At 41.3% G+C, this 19,846-nt stretch overlaps 2 protein-coding genes across 2 annotated transcripts in view; one reads left to right on the top strand and one right to left on the bottom strand.

The window, feature by feature from the left end:
* SPRED1 (sprouty related EVH1 domain containing 1) overlaps positions 1-10,279 on the bottom strand; it is a gene marked incomplete at its 5' end in the record, with an annotated part of 106,238 nt that extends 95,959 nt beyond the window's left edge. Inside the window, one exon of the mRNA XM_081135622.1 lies at positions 9,213-10,279. Within this exon, the coding sequence (XP_080991748.1) occupies positions 9,213-9,244 (32 nt within the window). The remainder of the gene's footprint in view (positions 1-9,212) is intronic.
* On the top strand, positions 9,377-18,354 carry LOC308549981 (uncharacterized protein; the record flags this gene model as incomplete). The annotated part of the gene is made up of 4 exons (XM_081123234.1): positions 9,377-9,520; positions 9,569-10,282; positions 11,519-11,714; positions 17,060-18,354. 3 exons carry the CDS (start codon positions 9,377-9,379, stop codon positions 11,534-11,536), a joined length of 876 nt encoding a protein of 291 aa, XP_080979360.1. The 3' UTR covers positions 11,537-11,714; positions 17,060-18,354.
* Positions 18,355-19,846: the final 1,492 nt, after the last annotated feature.

The following is a 19,846-nucleotide window of genomic DNA, read 5'->3' as shown; positions in this document are numbered from 1 at the left end:
ATAGGAGACCCAATCATTTCCAATATTCTCAACTCCTCCCAGATAAGCCCTTCCCTTTTCTCATCTTCCTCCCTGACGCCCTCTTCTTCAACTTCCAATTCCAAAATCCTTATTGCTGTCTCTTTAAATTGTGGAGGCAGATGTCAGCATTCATACTCCCACTCTAAGCTGCTCATCCCACACGCACATTAAATACATTGGCCTTGGCTCAGGATTCCTCTCCACCTCAACTCCTAATACCAACCCAGCAAACTGAACAGCCACATTGTTGACCTTTTAAAACATCCTAGCAGATCCTGGCTCCTCTACTCCAACAACCTGTTTTTACTTTAATCTTCCCTCATATGTTAGCACTCTCGAGTCTGTGCTCTCTGATCAAAATCTATCTTTACATTTTCCCCACTTCCACTCTGTGTGTCCTTTAACTTTATCAAAAACTTCCAGCCCCTCAAAACATCTGTCAATTCTATTCATCTACCTATCCCTCCAAGCTTAATTTCTTGTTTAAAGTCAAGTCTTGCCATAACGTGCTTAAGGCACAGTAGTATAAGCACCGCACTGTGCAATTTGAATCAGTTCTACCACTTACTCCCTTGTGTGGCTGTGAACAAGTACTAAAACCTCTCAAGTCTCAGTTATCTCTATCTGTAAACTATGGATAATACTTAGCTCATGTGGTTCTTAGAAGGATTAAATCTAGCACTGTGTCTGATAAGCAGTAAAACAGTTTGACAGATTCCTCTTTTCTAGGCGTCGCTCTACCAATTACCCATCTTTCCTTAAATCTTTTTTTTTCTTCCTTTCTAGAATGGACATCATCTCATTCAACAAATAGTCTCAACTCCCAGCTTCCCCTTAAATGAGTAAAATCTTACTCTTTGCTTTCTCCATTTCATCACTTCCCATTTTGTCTTTAAAACTTTCTCTCTGAACTCTCCTACCTCTCAAGACTTTTCTGTCTTTTGGTGTCTCTTACCCTTAAAAAGGCTGCTGTTGACTATTCAATTTTCCATTTCTACTTAATATTATCCTTGGGTAATTTTCCACTAGCTTCAACTATTACATATGCTGAATATGTCACCTCTAACTTAGCCTTCATAACCTTCTTTGGGCACCAAACCTATAATTAAAACACCTTATGGGACATTTTATACCTTGACACCCACAAATTTTAAAAGATCAAAATTGAGTTATTTTCCCCTTAAAAACCTTCCCTTCCTCTTCCCACCTTATTTAAAAGCATCACAGCAGCCCGAATTTAAAATGTTGAAATCATCCCACACTCTTCCTACTTCTCTCACATCCAGTCACATAATCATATGCACTGGAAATCTGAACTGCCTTACAAATTCATCCTCGACAGTTCCAAATGAACTATTTCCAGCTGTTCTTCACCTTATTACATCTTCCTCCTCAATTAGAGTTCACTTTCTTCTTCTTTCTCTCCCCTCTAATCACCTGTACAAAGGAGCCCTAGTATTCAACTTTCTATACAAATTTAACATCACTTCTTCACTTAACATTATGGTTCCCCACTGCCTACACGATAAAGACTGGTGCTTTTCATGATTATCCTTATTGGCCTAAGAGTTGTGGTGAAGAGGGAGAGAAGCTCAAAGAACAAATTTTCTTTTAATGCTTAATCTGAAAAATTTAGGGGAATTCTGTTCAAAATTAATGTTACCAACGTGCGGAACAGTTAAATAAATTTCTCTCAACTTTTAAAAAAAATATGTCTTTATTGATTTCAAAGAAGGAAGGGAGAGGGAAAGAGAGAGAAACATCAATGATGAAAGGCATTGATTGGCTGCCTCCTGCATGCCCCCTGCTGGGGAACCAGCCTGCAACCCAGGCCTGTGACCTGACTAGGAATCAAACCTCGATCTCCTGGATCACAAGTCAATGCTCAACCACTGAACCACATCGGCCAGGCTCTCTCAACTTTTCAAAAAAAAGTCTTGAAAAAGTTTCCAGGAGCTTCTGTCGCATTTATTTTGTGGATGTCAGGCTCCAGGACTAGCCATCACCTTTGCCCCAAGATTGCTGATACATAGTTAAGTACAAATCTATACTTACAATCTGGCCACCAAAACCTTTTTATCTCCCACCACTCCTCCAAACATAGTTATCCAAAAAGCTATTGCTTTTCTTCAAACCTTCTGTGCTGGCTTGTTTTATTCCCCACCCCCTTCTTGAAATACCTTTCCCCTTTCTATCTCATCTCTAGTTGACTCTTAAACTAGACGGTTTCTTTTCTGAAACCGTCCTTCACACATAACTCGCACCTTCCCATCCACCCCCAGACAGAATCACTTTCTCCTACAGCTTTGAATAACTTCATAAGCAGAGCACTCATCACATTTCAGAGGGATCTAGTTCCCTTGTTGGACAGTGAAAGCAGTTATCAGGTTTTACTTATCTTTGTATCTCCAAGGCTAAGGAAAAGTCAAGAGCAAAGTAGGCGCTCAAACATCGCTGAACTTAATTCCTTTTTTTTTTTTTTTTTTAAATATATCTTTATTGATTTCAGAGAGAGGAAGGGCGAGAGATAGAAACATCAATGATGAGAGATCGACTGCCTCCTGCATGCCCCTGACTGGGGATCAAGTCCCCAGGGCACAATCCAGGCATGTGCCCTGACGGGGAATCGAACCATGATCTCCTGGGTCATATGATGTTCAACCTCTGAGCCACGCCCAGCCAGGCTGAACTTAATTCTTGAAGAAAGAGTTACTAATGCTATCTGTCCTGAAAAACTATTAAGAAATCCATACACATAATTCAGCAACTAAAATTCTGAAATGCTTTCACATATTATTAATGGGGCAATCTCAAAATATCAATGTAATTAAAAATAGTAAAATAAAAATGTTTGGTGACTTTATGCCAAAGTTACAAAAACATCCTAATGTTGTGAAAGTTATGATAGCTTTGAAAAAGTGGCATCAAAAAAGTCACGATTCACTAAATTTCACCTAAAGCTCTGGTAAGCCTATCACAGGAAACCAATACAGAGAAGCTATTAACAAATAACCAGTATCATGTATTTTCTCAAGTAATCTCTAAACATGTGAATAAACAAATGAGATGTGTTTAATCATATACAATAGTATTATTAAGTACTACCAGCAAAACAATTGCATTCTACATTCCAAGTCATAATGGACTTTGTCTAAATTATAACCTGTTATAAAGATAACATTTAGAAATAAAATCAAGAAACTGATTAGATTAAATGTTATTTCCAATCACTGTTGAATTTACTAAAGCTTATTCTTTGCACTCTAAATGTACAAAGAAAATGCTTTCCAAGATAATTCAAAAATCTCAGATACAAGGAAATCTTCAGCAGTCAATTCTATACTTATGAGTAGCAGGAATGCTCTATTAAATGTGGTTCAGAAATACAAAGAAAATCACTTAGGATTTTAAAATTCTTGAACTAAAAGAAATCTTAAATCTGATCAAATCCAACACTCTCATTTTAAATCAGAAAAATTAAGTCTAAAATTCTAGGGAGCAGAAATAATATAAATCTGTATTTATTAACATTTATATTATAAATCTATAAATTATGAACATTTACTCCTATACTATGGGCAGAGATGAAATGACAATATTGCATTTCTGGCACTTATTAAGACTGTATCATTTCTCTCCTTTAATCTTCAAATGTGATAAAACTACATGGATTTTCTTAGGTTGATCCCTTCTTGCAATCTCAAAATAATCCCAGTTTGACTGTGAGGCTTTGTTTTGTGTTTAGTTCACTGAATTGGGTTTAATTTGCTACTTCTTGAAAATTCTCAGCCATTATCTCTGAATATTTCCTCTCTCCCATTATCTCTTCTTTTGGAACTGTTAACTGCATGTTGAACTTGTTCGTCTTATCCTTCATGTTTCTTAATCTCCCCATTTTATATTCATATCTTTGGTTTCAGCCTTCTACAGATCTTTTTTTTTAAAAAAAAGTTTTTACTGATTTTAGAGAGAGGGGGAGGGAGAGGGAGAGAGAAAACAACATTAATTGGCAGCCTCCTGCATGCCCCCTACCGGGGATGTAGCCCAAAACCCAGGCATGTGCCCTGACAGGGAATTATCAAAAAGGCAACCTTTCAGTGCATGGGACCACAATTAACCAACCAAGCCATACCGGCCAGAGCTACAGCAGGAGATCATAACCTTTTGTGCCATGGACCTCTCTGTCAGTCCGTTGAAGCCTATGGCCCCCTTCTCAGAACAATATTAAAGGCTTAAAACAAAATACATAGGATTATAAAAGAAATCAATTACATTGGCATAATTATCAAAATATTTTAATTTTGAAATAGTAATACAAAATATATGTGTTTTACTAACACATTAAAATATAAGCTCTAGCAATAGTTTAATAACTATAATAATTTCAAACTAGTGACTAGTGACTATAATGAGTGCTATTTCAAGATACCTATTAATCCCTGGACAGCAATTGTACTATTAAAAAAATCTGATTTCTATTGCTGTTATGGGTGAATTATATCTTTCTAAAAATAATGTTGAAGTCCAAAACCCTAGTAGCTCAGAAAGTGATCTTGTTTGGAAATAGGGTTGTTGAAGAATGTTAAGAGGAAGTCATACTGGAATAGGGTGGGCTCCTAATCCAATATGACTGGTCTTTATGAAATGGCCATGTGAAAACACAGAGATACACAAAGAGAACACCATATGATGATGAAAGCAGAGTATGGAATTAGGCAGTTGTAAGCCAAGGAATGCCAAAGTTGCCATCAACCACATTAGCTAGGAAGAGGCAAGGATGTATTTGCCTATTGATTTCAGAGGGAGCATGGTCCTGCCATCACCTTGATTTTGAACTGCTAACCTCCAAAACTGTGAGGCAAAAAATTTCTATTGTTTTAATATAGTTTGTGGTACTTTATTATGGCAACCCTAGGGAACTAATACAATTGCAATCACAAGTACTTCTAATTCTGCTACGGTTTGTTGGTATTTCCTTCAATTATGAATGTAAACAAGATTCAGTTAGGGATTAGTAGTCTGAATTCTAAGAACTTGATGTCTCAAGCAATTTAACACCTTAGTCTAAGATCCATTACGAATGAACTATATTTTAACAATAATAATAAACTATGTTTTAACAAAAATACATCAATACTTTTTTTTTAAAAAAATCATTCTGCGTGCCACAAAAATCAACATGTTAGGAGTCTGTAATGACTCTGGTTCTGGGCTCTAAAATGAGATGATGCTATGATACAAAATTTGTCATAAACAGCAAACTAAATCTAAATATTAAAAAATAAAGGCCCTGGCTGGGTTAGATCACAATGTCCCCAAACGTCAAGAATGCAAGTTCGATCTTTGTTCAGGGCACACACAAGAAGCAACCAATGAATGCATCAGCTCAGTAAGTGGAACAACAAATTTTTTTTTCTCTCTCTCTTTTTCTGCCTCTCCCTCTCTCTCTCCTTCCCTCCCTCCATCCCTTCCTCTCTCTAAAAATCGATAAAACATATCCACGGGTGAGGATTAAAATAAATAACTGGCAAAATTTTTTTCTAAGAGAACTGGACAGACATTTCAAGGTATAAGCACTCTCATACACTGAGTCTTTCTTTTCTAGAGGGCAATTTGGCAGAAAGAATAAAATAATTTAAAACTTGCAAACCTTTTAACTCCATTCCTATACTATCTCAAGGAAAAAGTAATATATTTGGATGAAGACAGAACGCAGGATCAAAGGCAGCACTGTTCAGAAGCATCCAAAATTAGAATGATTAAAACTAATGTATGTTATACATTGAATATAATGTAGCCATTAAAATTATATTTTAGAAAGTAATGGCACAGGAAAATATTCACAATATATTAAGCTACAATAGTATCTACTATGCAATTCCACTCTGTTGAAAATACATGTATATACATAAATTATATAATACACGAGTAAAGTATATATTTATCACAGTGCTTGCCACATAGGAAAAAATCCAATAAATATGATTCATGAACATCATAGGAAATGAAAGGTTTGTTTATATATCAAGTGTTAAGACATTATTTTAGTAGAAATGTAAATAAATTTTAATTTATTCACTTCAAAGACCATTTTGTACATTATCTGAAATAAACTATTACTCCTGCGTGGAGGGAATTATTTTTTTAAACTGCACTTTTAATTCAGTTCTAGTTCCTACTAAAGGTTGGGGAAGAAAAGCAGAATCTTACCAACCCTTCCCTAAGTTTGGTATTGCATAAGAGAAAGTCTTACACATAACAGATCCTTCACTAATTCTTGATTAAATATATACTCACAATCAACCTCTGAGAGCTATCTATCTCTCTACATGTAACTCTTATTTCAAATAATAGAGCATGTAATAGGATTTCAAAATGAGGCTTCAAAGGCCTTACTGGAGTTTACAACAATGACCAGAAAAGGCTAAGGTTTCTGAAGATATGATTTTCACGTTTTTCTACACTTGATCTTAGCCAAAAGGCCGAGAAGCAATTCACCTTTTTTTCTAAAGGTTGAAATCAAGTGAAAAAACATTCGCGTGTTAAAATCAGTCTCTACTGTAATTAAATTCCTATGAGACAAAAAAAAGGAAAAAATATGCATATGGATTTTATAAATAAAGTCCAAGGCAGTTTTAAACTATGCTAAGGCTTCGAGGACATCTGTCATAATATATCTCTTGTATCTTCATAATATCTATGAATATAAATAATAAATTGCCATTTCAAAACATTACTTTATATATTAAAGATGAGATATATAAATTACCACAAAAAAAGTTACATTCCAAACAAGTTCACTGTGGTTTAGCTAATGCACAATGTTGACCCTAATAAAACTGACTACCAAATGAACACATCACTTACTAATTATTAAAAAAAATTTAAATAAAACCCCAAGAGTTTGTCCCCATGAAGAGTTAACATCTAATAGCAAAATATTATATGCTAAAACATTAATTTTGTCCTATAAAAACTAGCATAACAAAACTCCTAGGGAATAACATTAATAAAGCAGGATAAATTTGTGAAAACAGAATTCTAAAAGTCTGGGTGAGTGAGATTATTTCCAAGCTGTCCCATACTAAGTACATTTAAAATTTTTTTTAAAAAGAAGCAATCCTCCCAGTAAAAGTTGCCATTTAGTGTTTCAAGTATCAACGTCTTCGGGATTAACCAACTAGGAATGTTTACTCATTTTTCGGGTAACAACCAGATCATCCACTGACATCACTACACCAAAAACTTGCACTCTGACTTTGTCCACAGCAAGTATTACAAAAAGAGCCCGTTTAGAAACTGTATTTTACACGTGTGTCAATTCGCATTCCCTCATCTGCTCTTCTATTACTTGCACCCAACGAGGAGGTAGTATTCAGTATTTCACTTTAAATATGGTAATTAGTCTTTTCCTATCTCTCAAATTAACTTGACATTTTGATCCAAGCTGCTTTCTTAAAAAATACTTATAAAAACTATCGTGCTTCGGTTCAGAATTTTCAGCAGTTGTCGTCCTCACGAAGCGTTATCTGAGCTACAGCACTTCTTGATCTCTCGGAAAGCAGGTCTAATCTGCGGAAGGCAGCGAGACAGTGCACTGCACTGTGAATGGACAGCCAGGTATTTTATGAATGGAGGCGATCACGTGATCCCAGCACCTCCCCGAACTGATATTTCCCACATAACTGTGTCAACATTCTGAGAACAGGGGTAGTTGTCTGGGTGCGCGTGCGTTTTTGAATTTAACCTCTAACTTCGAACTCTCCTGACTTGCCCAACTCAAAAATCGACACGAAGACCATCGAGCTTCGACTTTTTTTTTTTTTTCTTGGGAAACCCTTTCAAGATGTCCAAGGTGATGGATGTTTAATTATTTTTTTTATGAATGAAGAGTGCGCTATGCAAATGAGGGCGATTCACAAAAAAAAAAAAGAGAGAGAGAGAGAGAGAACATGGCGGCCACTTCTGCTTCTCGGCTGCACTGACACTGCAGCAATCTACCTTCTCCCACACCCGCTCATCAGGCGAGTGTGGCGGGGGAAGGCGGGCGGGGGAGGGAAGACGCGGCTCAGCGTTTCCCCAGCTATTTTATGTTAAACAGGCCTAGGCTTTGGACTTGAAAGTTCTCTCAAAAAGGTCTGACTCGAGGAATGCACTTTATTTAAAGGAATGCGTCCGAGGGCTAGCCCTAACTCACTTAACTCTTTCCAACCCTCAAAAGATGACAAAATTTGAGTTACAAGAAAACGCCTGCTAGGATCCTGCGTGAAATGAAATCCCACCCCAACAGAAAACTGTCATCGCGTCATTACTTCTCCAGGCAGCGATTACGTGAGAGCAAAATATGGTAAAAGGCAAAGTATTTCGTTTAGAAAAACATAAGGACAGCCCGCGTAAACAAAAACTTTAACCGGGATGCTCTAGAAGTTAATCCCTGAAGTCATCAGCATGTGCAGCAATGTAAAGACTGTTAAGATGTTACATCAACGTAAACGGTGTATTTTCGTAGAGCTGAAGAACAAATACCAGCATTCAAAACCCTTCTGGGCACCTGATAAAGACAAGTCTGATGTTCGCTCAGGTAAAATATAATGGTTCAACATCTCCCACACTCCAGGCGTCCTTAATCCTATTAAATTCTAAAAATGTTCCCCTAGCCCCATTTTTTACAAGAATCTTACAGGTCATAAGTTTAAAAAAGGAAGGGAGGGGGTGGAGGCTTAATCGGTTTTTAAGAGTCACTGACTCATCGAATTAAGATTCAAGAGCAGTTTGCTGCTGCAGGAGGTGCTCCCACACATTAGTTTCCAAGCGAAATAGCTATAAAGGAAGCAGGATGGATATTCAGGGTACGGTGATTGGCACGCTCAAGTGAAAAAGGACAGGCCGGAGGTCTTCCAGGCAAAGGGCTAATTTCTGCCCTGCCTCCACCTATCCATCCACATTACTCCATCTCCCGGACGTAAAACTGCCATCCAACCCCAACCCTCGATACCCTTCCCCCAAAGAAAGCAACTAAATGGGGAGGGGGGCGGCTGCCATTAAAATTAAATGGCTAAAGAAATCAAATGTTATCTGCAGAACGAGATGCACCGAACTCTCCAGGGCTGCACGCTTTCCCGCACCCGTGTCTTCGAGGGGTCTGGGGGACAGCGGAGGAAGGGGGGTAGTAAGATCAATGAGGCGCTTACTCGTTGTCAGAAGTCGCCGTCTCCTCGCTCATCTTTCCCTCACCGTGATCCGATCTGGAGATGGAGGAGCAACAGCAGGAGGAGCAGCAGCAGCACCGAGGGGCAGGAGGCAGCGATGGCCGGGGGGGCGCGGGGGCAGTGGCTCAGGGGCCTCACCATGGTGGATGCCTCACCCGGAACGGTGCCCCCCCAGCCGGGAACCCCGGCCACCCCCGCAGGGGGGTGGCGGCAACAACCTCTGCCGTGGCGACCCCAGCCTCTTCCCTGGTCTCTGCGCCCAGCCAAGAGATGAGAGGAGGCCCGGGAGGGTGCGTGGAAGAGAAAAAAGGAAGGGGGGCTGCAAAGGCTGACTGGAGAGCTGCTCCTCCCGCCGCCGGGGTGGAGTGCGGCGGGGTCCGGCCGGGAAGGAGCGGGCGAGCGGGCGGAGAAGCCCGGAGCAGAGGCGGCGCTTCCCTCAGGGATGCGGCGAGGAGGAAGCAGAGCTCCGCTCGGTGGGGGCCGGCGGGGGGGTGCCGAGCCCAGGCTCCGGGCGGCGGCGGCGCGGTCCTGCCGGAGCCCACCCCACCATCTCCCGCGTCGCAGCCGGCTGCCCGCTCAGCCCCCGGCAGCTAGCGGGGCGGTCCTCAGGCAGGAGCAGAACCGGGCGAGGGGCCTCGCGGCGGTGGATTCCTCCAGACACGCTCCAGCCGGGACGGCTCCAGAGGGGGGAGAGGGGGCGGTGGGGAGCGCGTGAGGCGGCGGAGGCAGGCGAGCCGATCGCCCCCACCAGGGCCGGCGAAGAGGGAGCGCTCCGGCGGCGGGGGGGTCAGGGTCCCGAGAAGCAGCTTGAGAACGAGACGAGCGGCCGCAGGTCCCCCGCCAGCCGGTGCCCAGCAGCAGCTCGGCGGGCCAGCTCCTCACCGCCTCACACCCGCCGGAGGGGAGCCGCGAGGGGGGCGGCGGAAGCGCTCACGCCGCCCGCTCCTTCCGCCGCCGCCGCCGCTGCCCGAACCGGGGGCGCCCGCAGGAGGAGGCGAAGTAGTCCCTGGCGACTTCTCCCGGCCGCCGGCTTCCCCCCCCCGGGGGGCGAAGTGAGCACGGGGTGGGGTTGCAGAGCAGGGCGCCCGGGCTGTGAGCGCGTGCGGGTAGGAGGACCAGAAGCTGCGGCCTCCGAGCGAATCACTGCAACTCGAAGTCGTGTGCAGCATAGCAAGTTTCAGGAAAGTAGTTCCCTCCTCCCTTCATTTCCCAAATCGTTGTCGAGCCACTGAGCGGGGAAAGGGAGGAGGGAGGCGGAGGGATATGCCAGGCGCGGCGCTCGGTGTGCGTGCGCGCGCTCCAAACTCTTGGCACGCTGCGAAAGGGGGCGGGGGTGTGAGCTGCACAGGGAGCTGCTCGCGAGGTTGCATTGTTGCGGCGCGGTCCTCCCCCGTTACTCGCTTTGGAATATCCGGGTTATTTGAACCAAGACGCTAGAGTGACAGTGTGCTCTAGGAGGACATCGGAGGCTACTCTGTCCTGCCGTGTGTGTGCGTGTGTGTGTGTGTTCTCCTTGCAGAGCAAAGAATGGAACTGGCATGAGTTCATCTTTAGTTGGTGGGGGTTAGAAGAGGGGCTGTACGGAGAGAGCTCCGCCTGCCGTCCTCGGCTTGCATTGCTGCAGTGTCCTAGCTGCATGCACACGAGTGTGTGTGTGTGTGTGTGTGTGTGTGTGTGTGCGCGCGCGCGCGCGCACGTGCGTGAGAGAGAGAAAGAGTTGGTTTTAATACCTTGGATTCTTACTGCTCAAGGGGTATGCTGTGCAGGGCATTCATTTCCGAGAGCTCGAGTGATTGTTAATGGAGAACGACTTCCATTGAAGCCCGGGGTAGGCGTGTTACATGAATCTGGCGCAGGCAGAAGCACAGGAAATCACTCCCGCTGCGAGTGAGGTTGCATAACTATAGCGCAGAAGATGCCTGTGTGGCATGAACTGCTCGGAACGGAGGCGGAACGAGAACTGAATAGGCAGCTGTCACGTTTGCGTTGTCAGAGGACAGTGTATGCATTCATCTCAGAAGGCTTTTGCACGGGAGCCTGCTGGGGTTGCGGGGTGGAATATCGGGTCTCCTGCACCAGAGGACTCTAATGATGGAGTATGGGGTCTCCTGCACCAGAGGACCCTGAGCCCCTCGCTCCGCAATTCTCTTCTCTCTCCTCTACCTAGAAAGCCAGCCTCTGCATGGTCCGGCCTGGGGGAAGGAGTCGCGAGCGCTCCAGGTTTTCTGATGCATCTCCCTAGGTAATCGGTCCAGCTCAGTGCGCAATGTTTTTCTCTTCATTCTCAGGTTTGTGCGACCTGCTAATGAAGGTTGCTGCTCCTGCCACCTTGAGGGGGAGACTAATTCCTGAGGAAGAAGAGAGTGGGAGAACCTCCCGCACAAGTTGGCACTCGTCTTCTGCCATCCGTCTCCGGGAAGTTTCGGGATTGCTGTTCTCAGGAGCACGTGCACTAACTAGTCTGTTAGCAGTGTTTTGAACATAGTAGGTGCTTAATAACTGTGTGATGAATGACTAAAGGAGCTAAACCAGTCAGTCTGCCCCCAAAAAGCATTCCATTGATGTCTGAGGTTTCTTGCATCCTGCCTCAGCAGCAGCATTGTCCTTGCTCAAAGGGAGGTCGGGGTAATGTTGGTGACAGGGAGAGGTGAGAGGATCTGAGGTAATCACACCTTACTCTGTTACCTCTGGACCTGAGGTGTTTTTGTGTCTGTTTTTTATCTTGTTCCTGCTAAGAGCCTGTGACTGGGAGTGCTGGGACTGGCCTGCTCTCCTTCCAGTACTACTGTTGACCTCTTCAACTGCTCAGATTTGAGTCAAGTCCCATCAGTTATAATTCGTGTTCTAGACAAGTTACTTAAACTCAGCCTGTGTACCTAACTCATAGAGTTGCTGTACTGATTAATGAGGTATAAATATACATAAAGCACTTAGAACCGATTAAGAGCTCACTAAGTCCTAGCTTTTACTGAACATAATAAACTCCATGACAAGGCAGTAGGAATTGCTCTGAAGGCTTAATGTGAAGCCTTGATCATTCAATAGCCTTGATCATTCAATAAATAACTCAGGTTTTTCCTACGTACCACTCTTGCTAGGCACATACCCTGGCCCTTAGTAAGTCATCAGTAAGTGATAGTTCTCAGAGTTATGATTAAAAAAAGTTGGGTCACTTGCAAAACCTCGTTTTCTTTTGAAGAAGTGTGTATCTGTTGGAGGTTCAAGTGCATCGGGGAAATTATCAATAACAGGCTTTGGGAGAAGATATGAAAACCATCTTGGCTGTCATTTGCAAGGCCCTGTACAGGTCACTTTCACACACAGTGCTTACCCAAAGGGGCAAGATATAATCAACAGACTGAATTAATGCTTTTAGATTGTTCCCAATCCCATGACCAAGACACAGTCACCAAACAGTTCTTTTTTGAAGTACTATAGGTCCTCACAATGTTCATAGGTTCTGTGACTTTAAGGGAAACGAAGTATAACAAAACCACTTTTACCATAGGCAAATTGATATAAACAAGAGTTAATTTCCTGTCTTATAATAAGGTTATGTTGAATAAAATATTATTTGAAGACATGCTGTACACTGCAAGTACTGCTTTAATGCAGACTCCTAGATCCCACGCCAGAGACTGTGATATTGTGATCACAGATCTAGAATGGGACTAACAAACCTGTTTTTTGGTGTGTTTTTCCCTGAAGTAAGCCAGGTCCTTCCTAGCCCTTCACAGACTCTTCCTCCTTTCTTTCCACCTACATGTGTCATCACATCTCTGAACATATCTCTAATTTAAGCCTCTATTCCAGCAGAACACAAAAAAGATGGCCCAAGGTATATCTTAGGCTAAGGTCAGGTCAAGGCGGGAGAACTGGTTCAGCTAAGGAAGACGGATTCGACAAGTCTTGAAAAGCTGTGTGAGAAGATAAATATAGGCCACAGTTTCACCTTAAGTCCCAACTCCGTTCGGTTGGTTTAGCACTAGTCAAGAAGGATTCTGTGGCCATATCGGGGTCAGGAGGGCAAGGGACCCTTGCATTTGCTCTTATATTTTCTCAGAAGGTTTTGTGGGAAGGAGGCTGGTTATACTAGTTGGTGCTTCCAGATGGCTCTCAGTACTACTGTCCTGAGCTTAAGAATTAGCCACAGCCACTTAACACTTAACCTGTTATAGATGATTAATTTTCAAAAGCATCCATGGGCCAACAGCACAATTGCTAAGTAATTGTCACTATAGGAAATCATCAAAGTAAAGAAAGTACAAGTGGGTTCTGAGTTCCAGGTAGATATCGGACCAGAGTTCACAAGGACAGTAAAATGGCCTGTCCTCATGGAGGCACTGGAAGATGGCATGGAGCCTCCAATTCAAGGCTTTCTCCCTCTTTCCAGACCACTTGGTCCATAGTGATCATTTTTCTTAGGAACTCAGAATTTGTCTTCTCAAAGTCTTTTAATTGTTTTTCCTTTTAATCCTTTAGAGAGAGAAAGACAGACAGACAGAGAACTAGAAACATCAATTGGTTGCCTCCCGCACACACGCCAACCAGGGATTGAACCCTCAACCTAGGTGTGTTCCCTGACAGGAAATCAAACCCACAACCTTTTCTGGAGTATGAGATGATGCTCCAATGAACTGAGCTGCCTGGCCAGAGCTGTCTTCTCAAATTCTTTTATTTTTACCTTTACTGTTCTAAACCTCTATTAGTAATTTTCTTGCCCTCTTTTTTTTTTTTTTTTTTTTTGGCGCTAATTAACTTCATGAGTTTATGTTTGTTTTCCCAGTTACATTTTAAGTGGCTTGAAGGCAGAGGCAGCATTTCCTATTTTTTGTTGTTCTCATCAACATTGGTTTTAAGTAATGGAAGCTTTTCAAGTGAAATATGATGCCACAGCTTTGTGCATATATAAAAATGAAACTGTATTGACTGACACTGATGGAAATGAGGAGTCCCCTCTGGCCTCCTATTGTAACTTGAATACTGCTGCAGTTCGGCATTTCACACACACCATGCCTTGTACTAATAAGCTCACAGCAGATATGTGTATACTTGAAAAAGCCAAAAGAGGAAACGGCCATGCCAACATTTGAGGTTCTAACAGAATATAAAATACATGTACACATTTCCACTTCTAAATCTACTCTTAACGTTACCCCTTAGCAGATGTTATTAAAATTTTATATTTTAAAACTGTAGTTAATATGTGCCTAGATCAAAGGGGACACTATTTTCATGCTGTACTTTGTTTAATGAATGATTTTTTTTCTCCGCATAACCAGTCTCTTGGCTAATGAGCTCTGCCTCTCAGTGGAATTACTAAATGGTAACCATGTTTCTAAATAGTTTCCTTGCCTCTGGCATGAGTCTGTTTCTCCGTCACTAGGGTTTCCATGTTCTTCCAAACTAATACAAAGTATAAAGAAGTACGCTATTTTATTTTTTTCCCAAAGGACTGCAATTGTTGGTCTGGTAGTATCCGGTGAGTGTGAAATCAGTTTACTTTTAATGCTATAACTGCCTTCTACAGGAAGTTTCCACAAGATTACAACTAGTACAAGGGAAATGAGCAGTCTGCGATTTCCTTTATTTTCAGTATAATCTTAGCAGGGAGGATGCTTACTAGGCCCCACATACTAAATAAAGCACTCCTCCCTTACCACCCTTCTCCCAGATAGCTTTGGCATGCTCAGTCTGTGAAGGTGATAATCCCATTACAGCAAGATTTCCAAGACCCTGTGCGTGCAACACAAATTCAGTACACAACAAGAGTGTCTATGCAGTTCCTTGGATTTTGTTTTAAATATGGCATTTGACTTCCCTTTTAGTGAGCAATGGTAATTAGCCACTGTATAGGACTGTAAAACTTATGCCCCTCAGAAACTTACCTTTCCAACACCCTTACCCACTAGGTATTATTATCAACTCCAATTTACAGGGAAGATTAGAAACTGAAGATCAGAGAGGTTAGGTGACTTACCAGAGGTCAAACATTCGCGAAGATATGACTAGAGCTCAAACTCAAATTTTCTCCTTCAAAAGCCTGTGTGTGTGTGTGTGTGTTTTAATATTATATATAACTTGTCAAAGACAGGGTCCTTAGTAGGATATTCTTTCACTTCAGGTCATTACTGTGGAGAATGACTTGGCAGGACAGCCATACTTTAGATAACGAGACGATTAATTCCTTAGCTGTTATCAACTGCCTCCTGTGGGCCGACCTCAGGTCCATAAATTCCTTTCTACCATCAGAGTGTGAAGTGAAAACCTCTGGTGTCTCTTTTATGAATTGGTAGCAAATGCTTGAGCCCTTGATAGGAAGACTACTTCCATCGGGGGCAAAAAACATCTGGCTGTCTTTTGGAATACTAGCAGCTTTGACGATCATGCTGGCCACTAGCCAGCACCTGTGGCTATTTAAATTTGAATGAATTAAATTAAATTAAATTAAAAATGTACTCCTCACATGTATTAGCCACATTTCGAGTGCTCAATAGCCACAGGTGATTAGTGGCTACCATATTGGATAGTTGAGATATAGAACATTTTTATCATCACAGACTATTCTGTTGGGCACTTTGATGTGCATTTGTGTTGCTGTAAGCAACACAGGTGGTTATCTTGTTATTAATATAGACATCTAACAATGATTATGCTCTCAGGTATATAATCGTCTGTTTGAAACTGGGCACTGTATTCCCTCTTTTGACCTCAGATTATGTCTTCATTGCTATCAACTCGGGGTAAAAGGGAGGGTAACTTCATAATTAAAGTCTGTGATAAGCCTACAGAAGATATCTATATTGGGAGGCACTAATTCATTGATTTATTTATTTTATAAAAATACTTTAAATGCTCATGTTTAGTACTGTAAAATAAATCCTTGCCATTGAAAGCAGCAAAGCTTCACCTGGGAGCTTGTCAGAAATGCAGACTCTTGAGCCCTGGCCCGTGTGCCTTGGTTGGTTGGGTACCATGCACCAGGAGGGTGCCAGTTCGATTCCCAGGTCAGGGCACCTGATGGGGTTGCAAGCCCAAACCCTCAATCCCTTGATCCCTGAGAGGGGCTGTGCAGGAGGCAGCCTATCCATGTTACCCTCTCACATCTCTGTTTCTCTCTCCTTTCCTCTCTCTCTAAAAATCAATTTAAAAAAGAAATGCAGACTCTTGGGCTCCACCCCAGCCCTACTCAGTTATACTCTGCATTTTAACAAGATCCGCAGGTGACTCATCTGCACATTAAAGTTTAAGAAGCCCTGCTGTAAATAATCTCTTTCTAATCGTGGCCCTTCCTAACCTCGACTAGGTATATTTTTCTTCATACTTGTCCAGCCTCCAAGTGCATGAAAGTAAGATAGACCCACCCATCATTTCCAGCCCTTTTCCTAGCCCCCCTGTAAGAGGATTTTTGTTCAGATATGCTGTTAGCCTCTTTCTGGTCTGTGATTTAGACCACTGAACAGCACTTTGGCTCTGCTTCTCCCTGGGTTAAGCCTAGATGATTTGAGGGCTGCCCCTTTCTTCCCTCCCTGCCCCTTCCCATTTCCCTTTTCTATCAAATCTCCCTATTTTCCTAAAAAGCATTTCTTGGACCTCTACCTGTGTTGGCAATGTGTGTGTGCATGTGTGTGTGTGTGTGTGTGTACATAATTTATCGTTGAACAATTATAATGGAAGGAATACAGACATTTAGGTGACAAAGGGAGGAGGAGCATCATAAAGGAAATGTCAGTATTAGAGGGAAAAGATAGCAGGTATTTTTATTATTTGTGTTGTATAACACCTTGTGTTATCTAAATGTTTCCTTTCCGTGTTCCATGGCTTCCTAGATCTATTGTAAGCTTTTGGAGACCAGTAAAAAGGCTGTTGCAGTGGTCTACAGAAGAGAACAAGTTGGGCACTGGTCAGATGCTGGAGAGAAGAAGATGGATACAAATATATGTAGGTGCAGAATCCTCAAGGCTGCTTTAGCTCCTAGGAGGCCTGCGTTCCGGAAACTTGCAACTGGCTGGGGAGACAGAAAACCAAAAGGAAACATTTAGAAAATACAAGATGTTATATGAATACATGCCATGGCAAGCAATAAAAATAACTGCTGTTGCTTCCTCCAACAACACTAATCTTATTAGCGTTCTCAAATACGTCCATTTGGGAATCCTGTGATAATAGCTTTAATATCTTTGTATGATAAAATCTAAAATGCACACCACATTGAAAATTTCTGTTTAAAATTAATTTTAAACTTCAGTTCCGGTGACATCTGGCCAGTTCTTACCTCACCAGAAAGAGAAATTTTCATTCTCTGTAAAGTTTAAAATCCTAAGAGGACGCCGGCTTGTTTTCCTACTAGAGACCGCCACCCTCAGCGCCAAAGCTCTTTATCGGGAAGCCCTAAAACACTTCACACCCTTATCGTCTTCTGGGTCTTAGCCAATCTTTGTTTATTCCAGGTTTCCTTCCTTTGTTGGATATGCCAGTCTTCCTTCTGGGTCCCCTGCCAAACTGTGCCAAGGACTTTGAACAGTCTCTCTTTACTTGCCTTATTGTCTTGGCTTATTTTAAGTACAACTCCTGGTATTTTCCATAACGCCTTTTAGAATTGATGGGGGTGGGGGGGAAGATTGCTTTCTATGATCCTAGAGCATTTGGTCTAGTCTACATCTTAGAAATGCATTTATTCTTTTATGTTTTATTTTTTAATTTGTAGTTATTCTTGATATATTCCATGACACTATTCTTAACTATGTATTTGCTTAATGTCTGTAGTTTTGCATTGTTCCCAAGTGTTTATAGAACCCAAATATTCATATGTATCAAATTATTTTTGTATAATAACTCGTAAAGTGAGATATCTGATCGGTGCTTATCAAATATGATTTTATATGGTAAGAGTAATTTATTACTCCAAAACGACAACTTTTAATTTCTGTTTTCAATGTATGTCTCTGGAGCTCGTATCTGTTCAAATGTATAAATGACATTAGAGATTTTGCCAAGCTTTCATTCAAATCCATAAATTCTAACTATGTGTGATTGTAGTTTCTTTTCTTTTCGTATATCTGCAATGTCAAATTTCAGTGGAAATCACTTGAAATGTAGCTTATTTAATTCTAATAATAATAATTATTTCTTGTTTGTGTTTTTTTATCACCTTCACTTTTGATATTGATCTTTTATAAAACTGAAAGTTCTCAGTAAAGGATAGAGAAAACCTTCAGAAATTATCATTAGAATTCATTAGAGAGTGGCTTAGGATCAACTCTCAAAGAATCCATCTTCAACAAACTCAAAGAAGATATCTGTATCCAAAATATTAATTAATTGATTGATTTTATAGGCCAGGCTCAATAATAGAGATGAAATTAAAGCAGTCCTTGACATCAGTGAAGATGAAAATTGGTAAATTACCATTACCATGGTAAGTGCTGTAGGAATTCGAATAAAGTGCTATGGGAGCAATTGATTTTGCTTCACATAAAACAGAGGATTAACAGCAGGTGAGTTACCATTAAACGTTATTGTGAATTATAAACAAGAACAATGAAATGAAAAGTCCTGCTTGAATATGGCTTCACCCATGTGTCCAAGGAGATGGTAAATAGAAAGAAAGAAAAAAATGCTGATGGTTATATAACTTCAACCTCCCAAGGGACAATTGGAGCTAAGAGAGATTTGATCAATCTTTGGTTCTTTTTTGCACACTTTTATATAAAGGCAAAGCCAAAATGCTGAAGATGAAGCCCCATGAGGATAAAGCTTTCACAGCTGGTCCCCAGCCTTCACCCTATTTAAGTGTTACCCTTTTCACCAACACCTATCCTCATTTTCCCTGGGAGAACGTCCTTCTATTACCATACGGTGACTTGATGGATTTTTTTCAGTTACGTTTCTGCTAGTTATTTATTGTAGAGGTCCTTTTGGTATATTTGAGCAATCTCCCAGTTAGTACCTAAATACTCTGAGGAAATAATCTTTTACACAGGCACCTTGTTTTGATTCCCATCTCAAGAACTCTCTGGTTACTTTTTGTGTACTAAATGTCCAAGGCCACCTGTCCTGCTCTCACCTCATCCATCCCAATGTAGTTTTCACTGGGCCTTCCATTTCTCTTGTCTCCTTTGAACACATGTAAAAATTCTATACTGGACATATTTTTGTGTGTTTATTTGATTCCAAAAAGTGTTTTTAGGTTCCTAGTGTATGTTCTGAATATCAAATGGACGTAACAGGGGCCTTGGCTTCTAAAATTTCTTTTATCTTCCCCAAATGTATACTATTGTACACTCAACAATGTTGACAGAAGTGGTCTGTTGCACCCTAGTAATCCCCAAGTGCAAAGGCAAAAATATTAAATTGCCCTTTTTTATTTTTAAATTACAACAAATGGTCCTTGTAAAAACTTAGAATTCTATAGAAAAGTAGTATAGAATAAAAGTGAGAACTCTAATTCAACTTGCCTCAAAGGTGACCACTACTAACACTTTCGAATACACAATTCAGATTATTTTACCTATATTTACACATATATAATAAACACAAGTTTTAAATAGTATTCTACTTTTTTTTAACATACCATGTACATTTTCAGTATTAGTGTTCATTCTTTTAAATATTGT

The sequence above is a fragment of the Miniopterus schreibersii genome, assembly GCF_964146895.1.
Source record: "Miniopterus schreibersii genome assembly, chromosome: 1".
NCBI lineage: Eukaryota > Metazoa > Chordata > Mammalia > Chiroptera > Miniopteridae > Miniopterus > Miniopterus schreibersii.
This window is presented reverse-complemented; position numbering and strand designations above follow the sequence as displayed.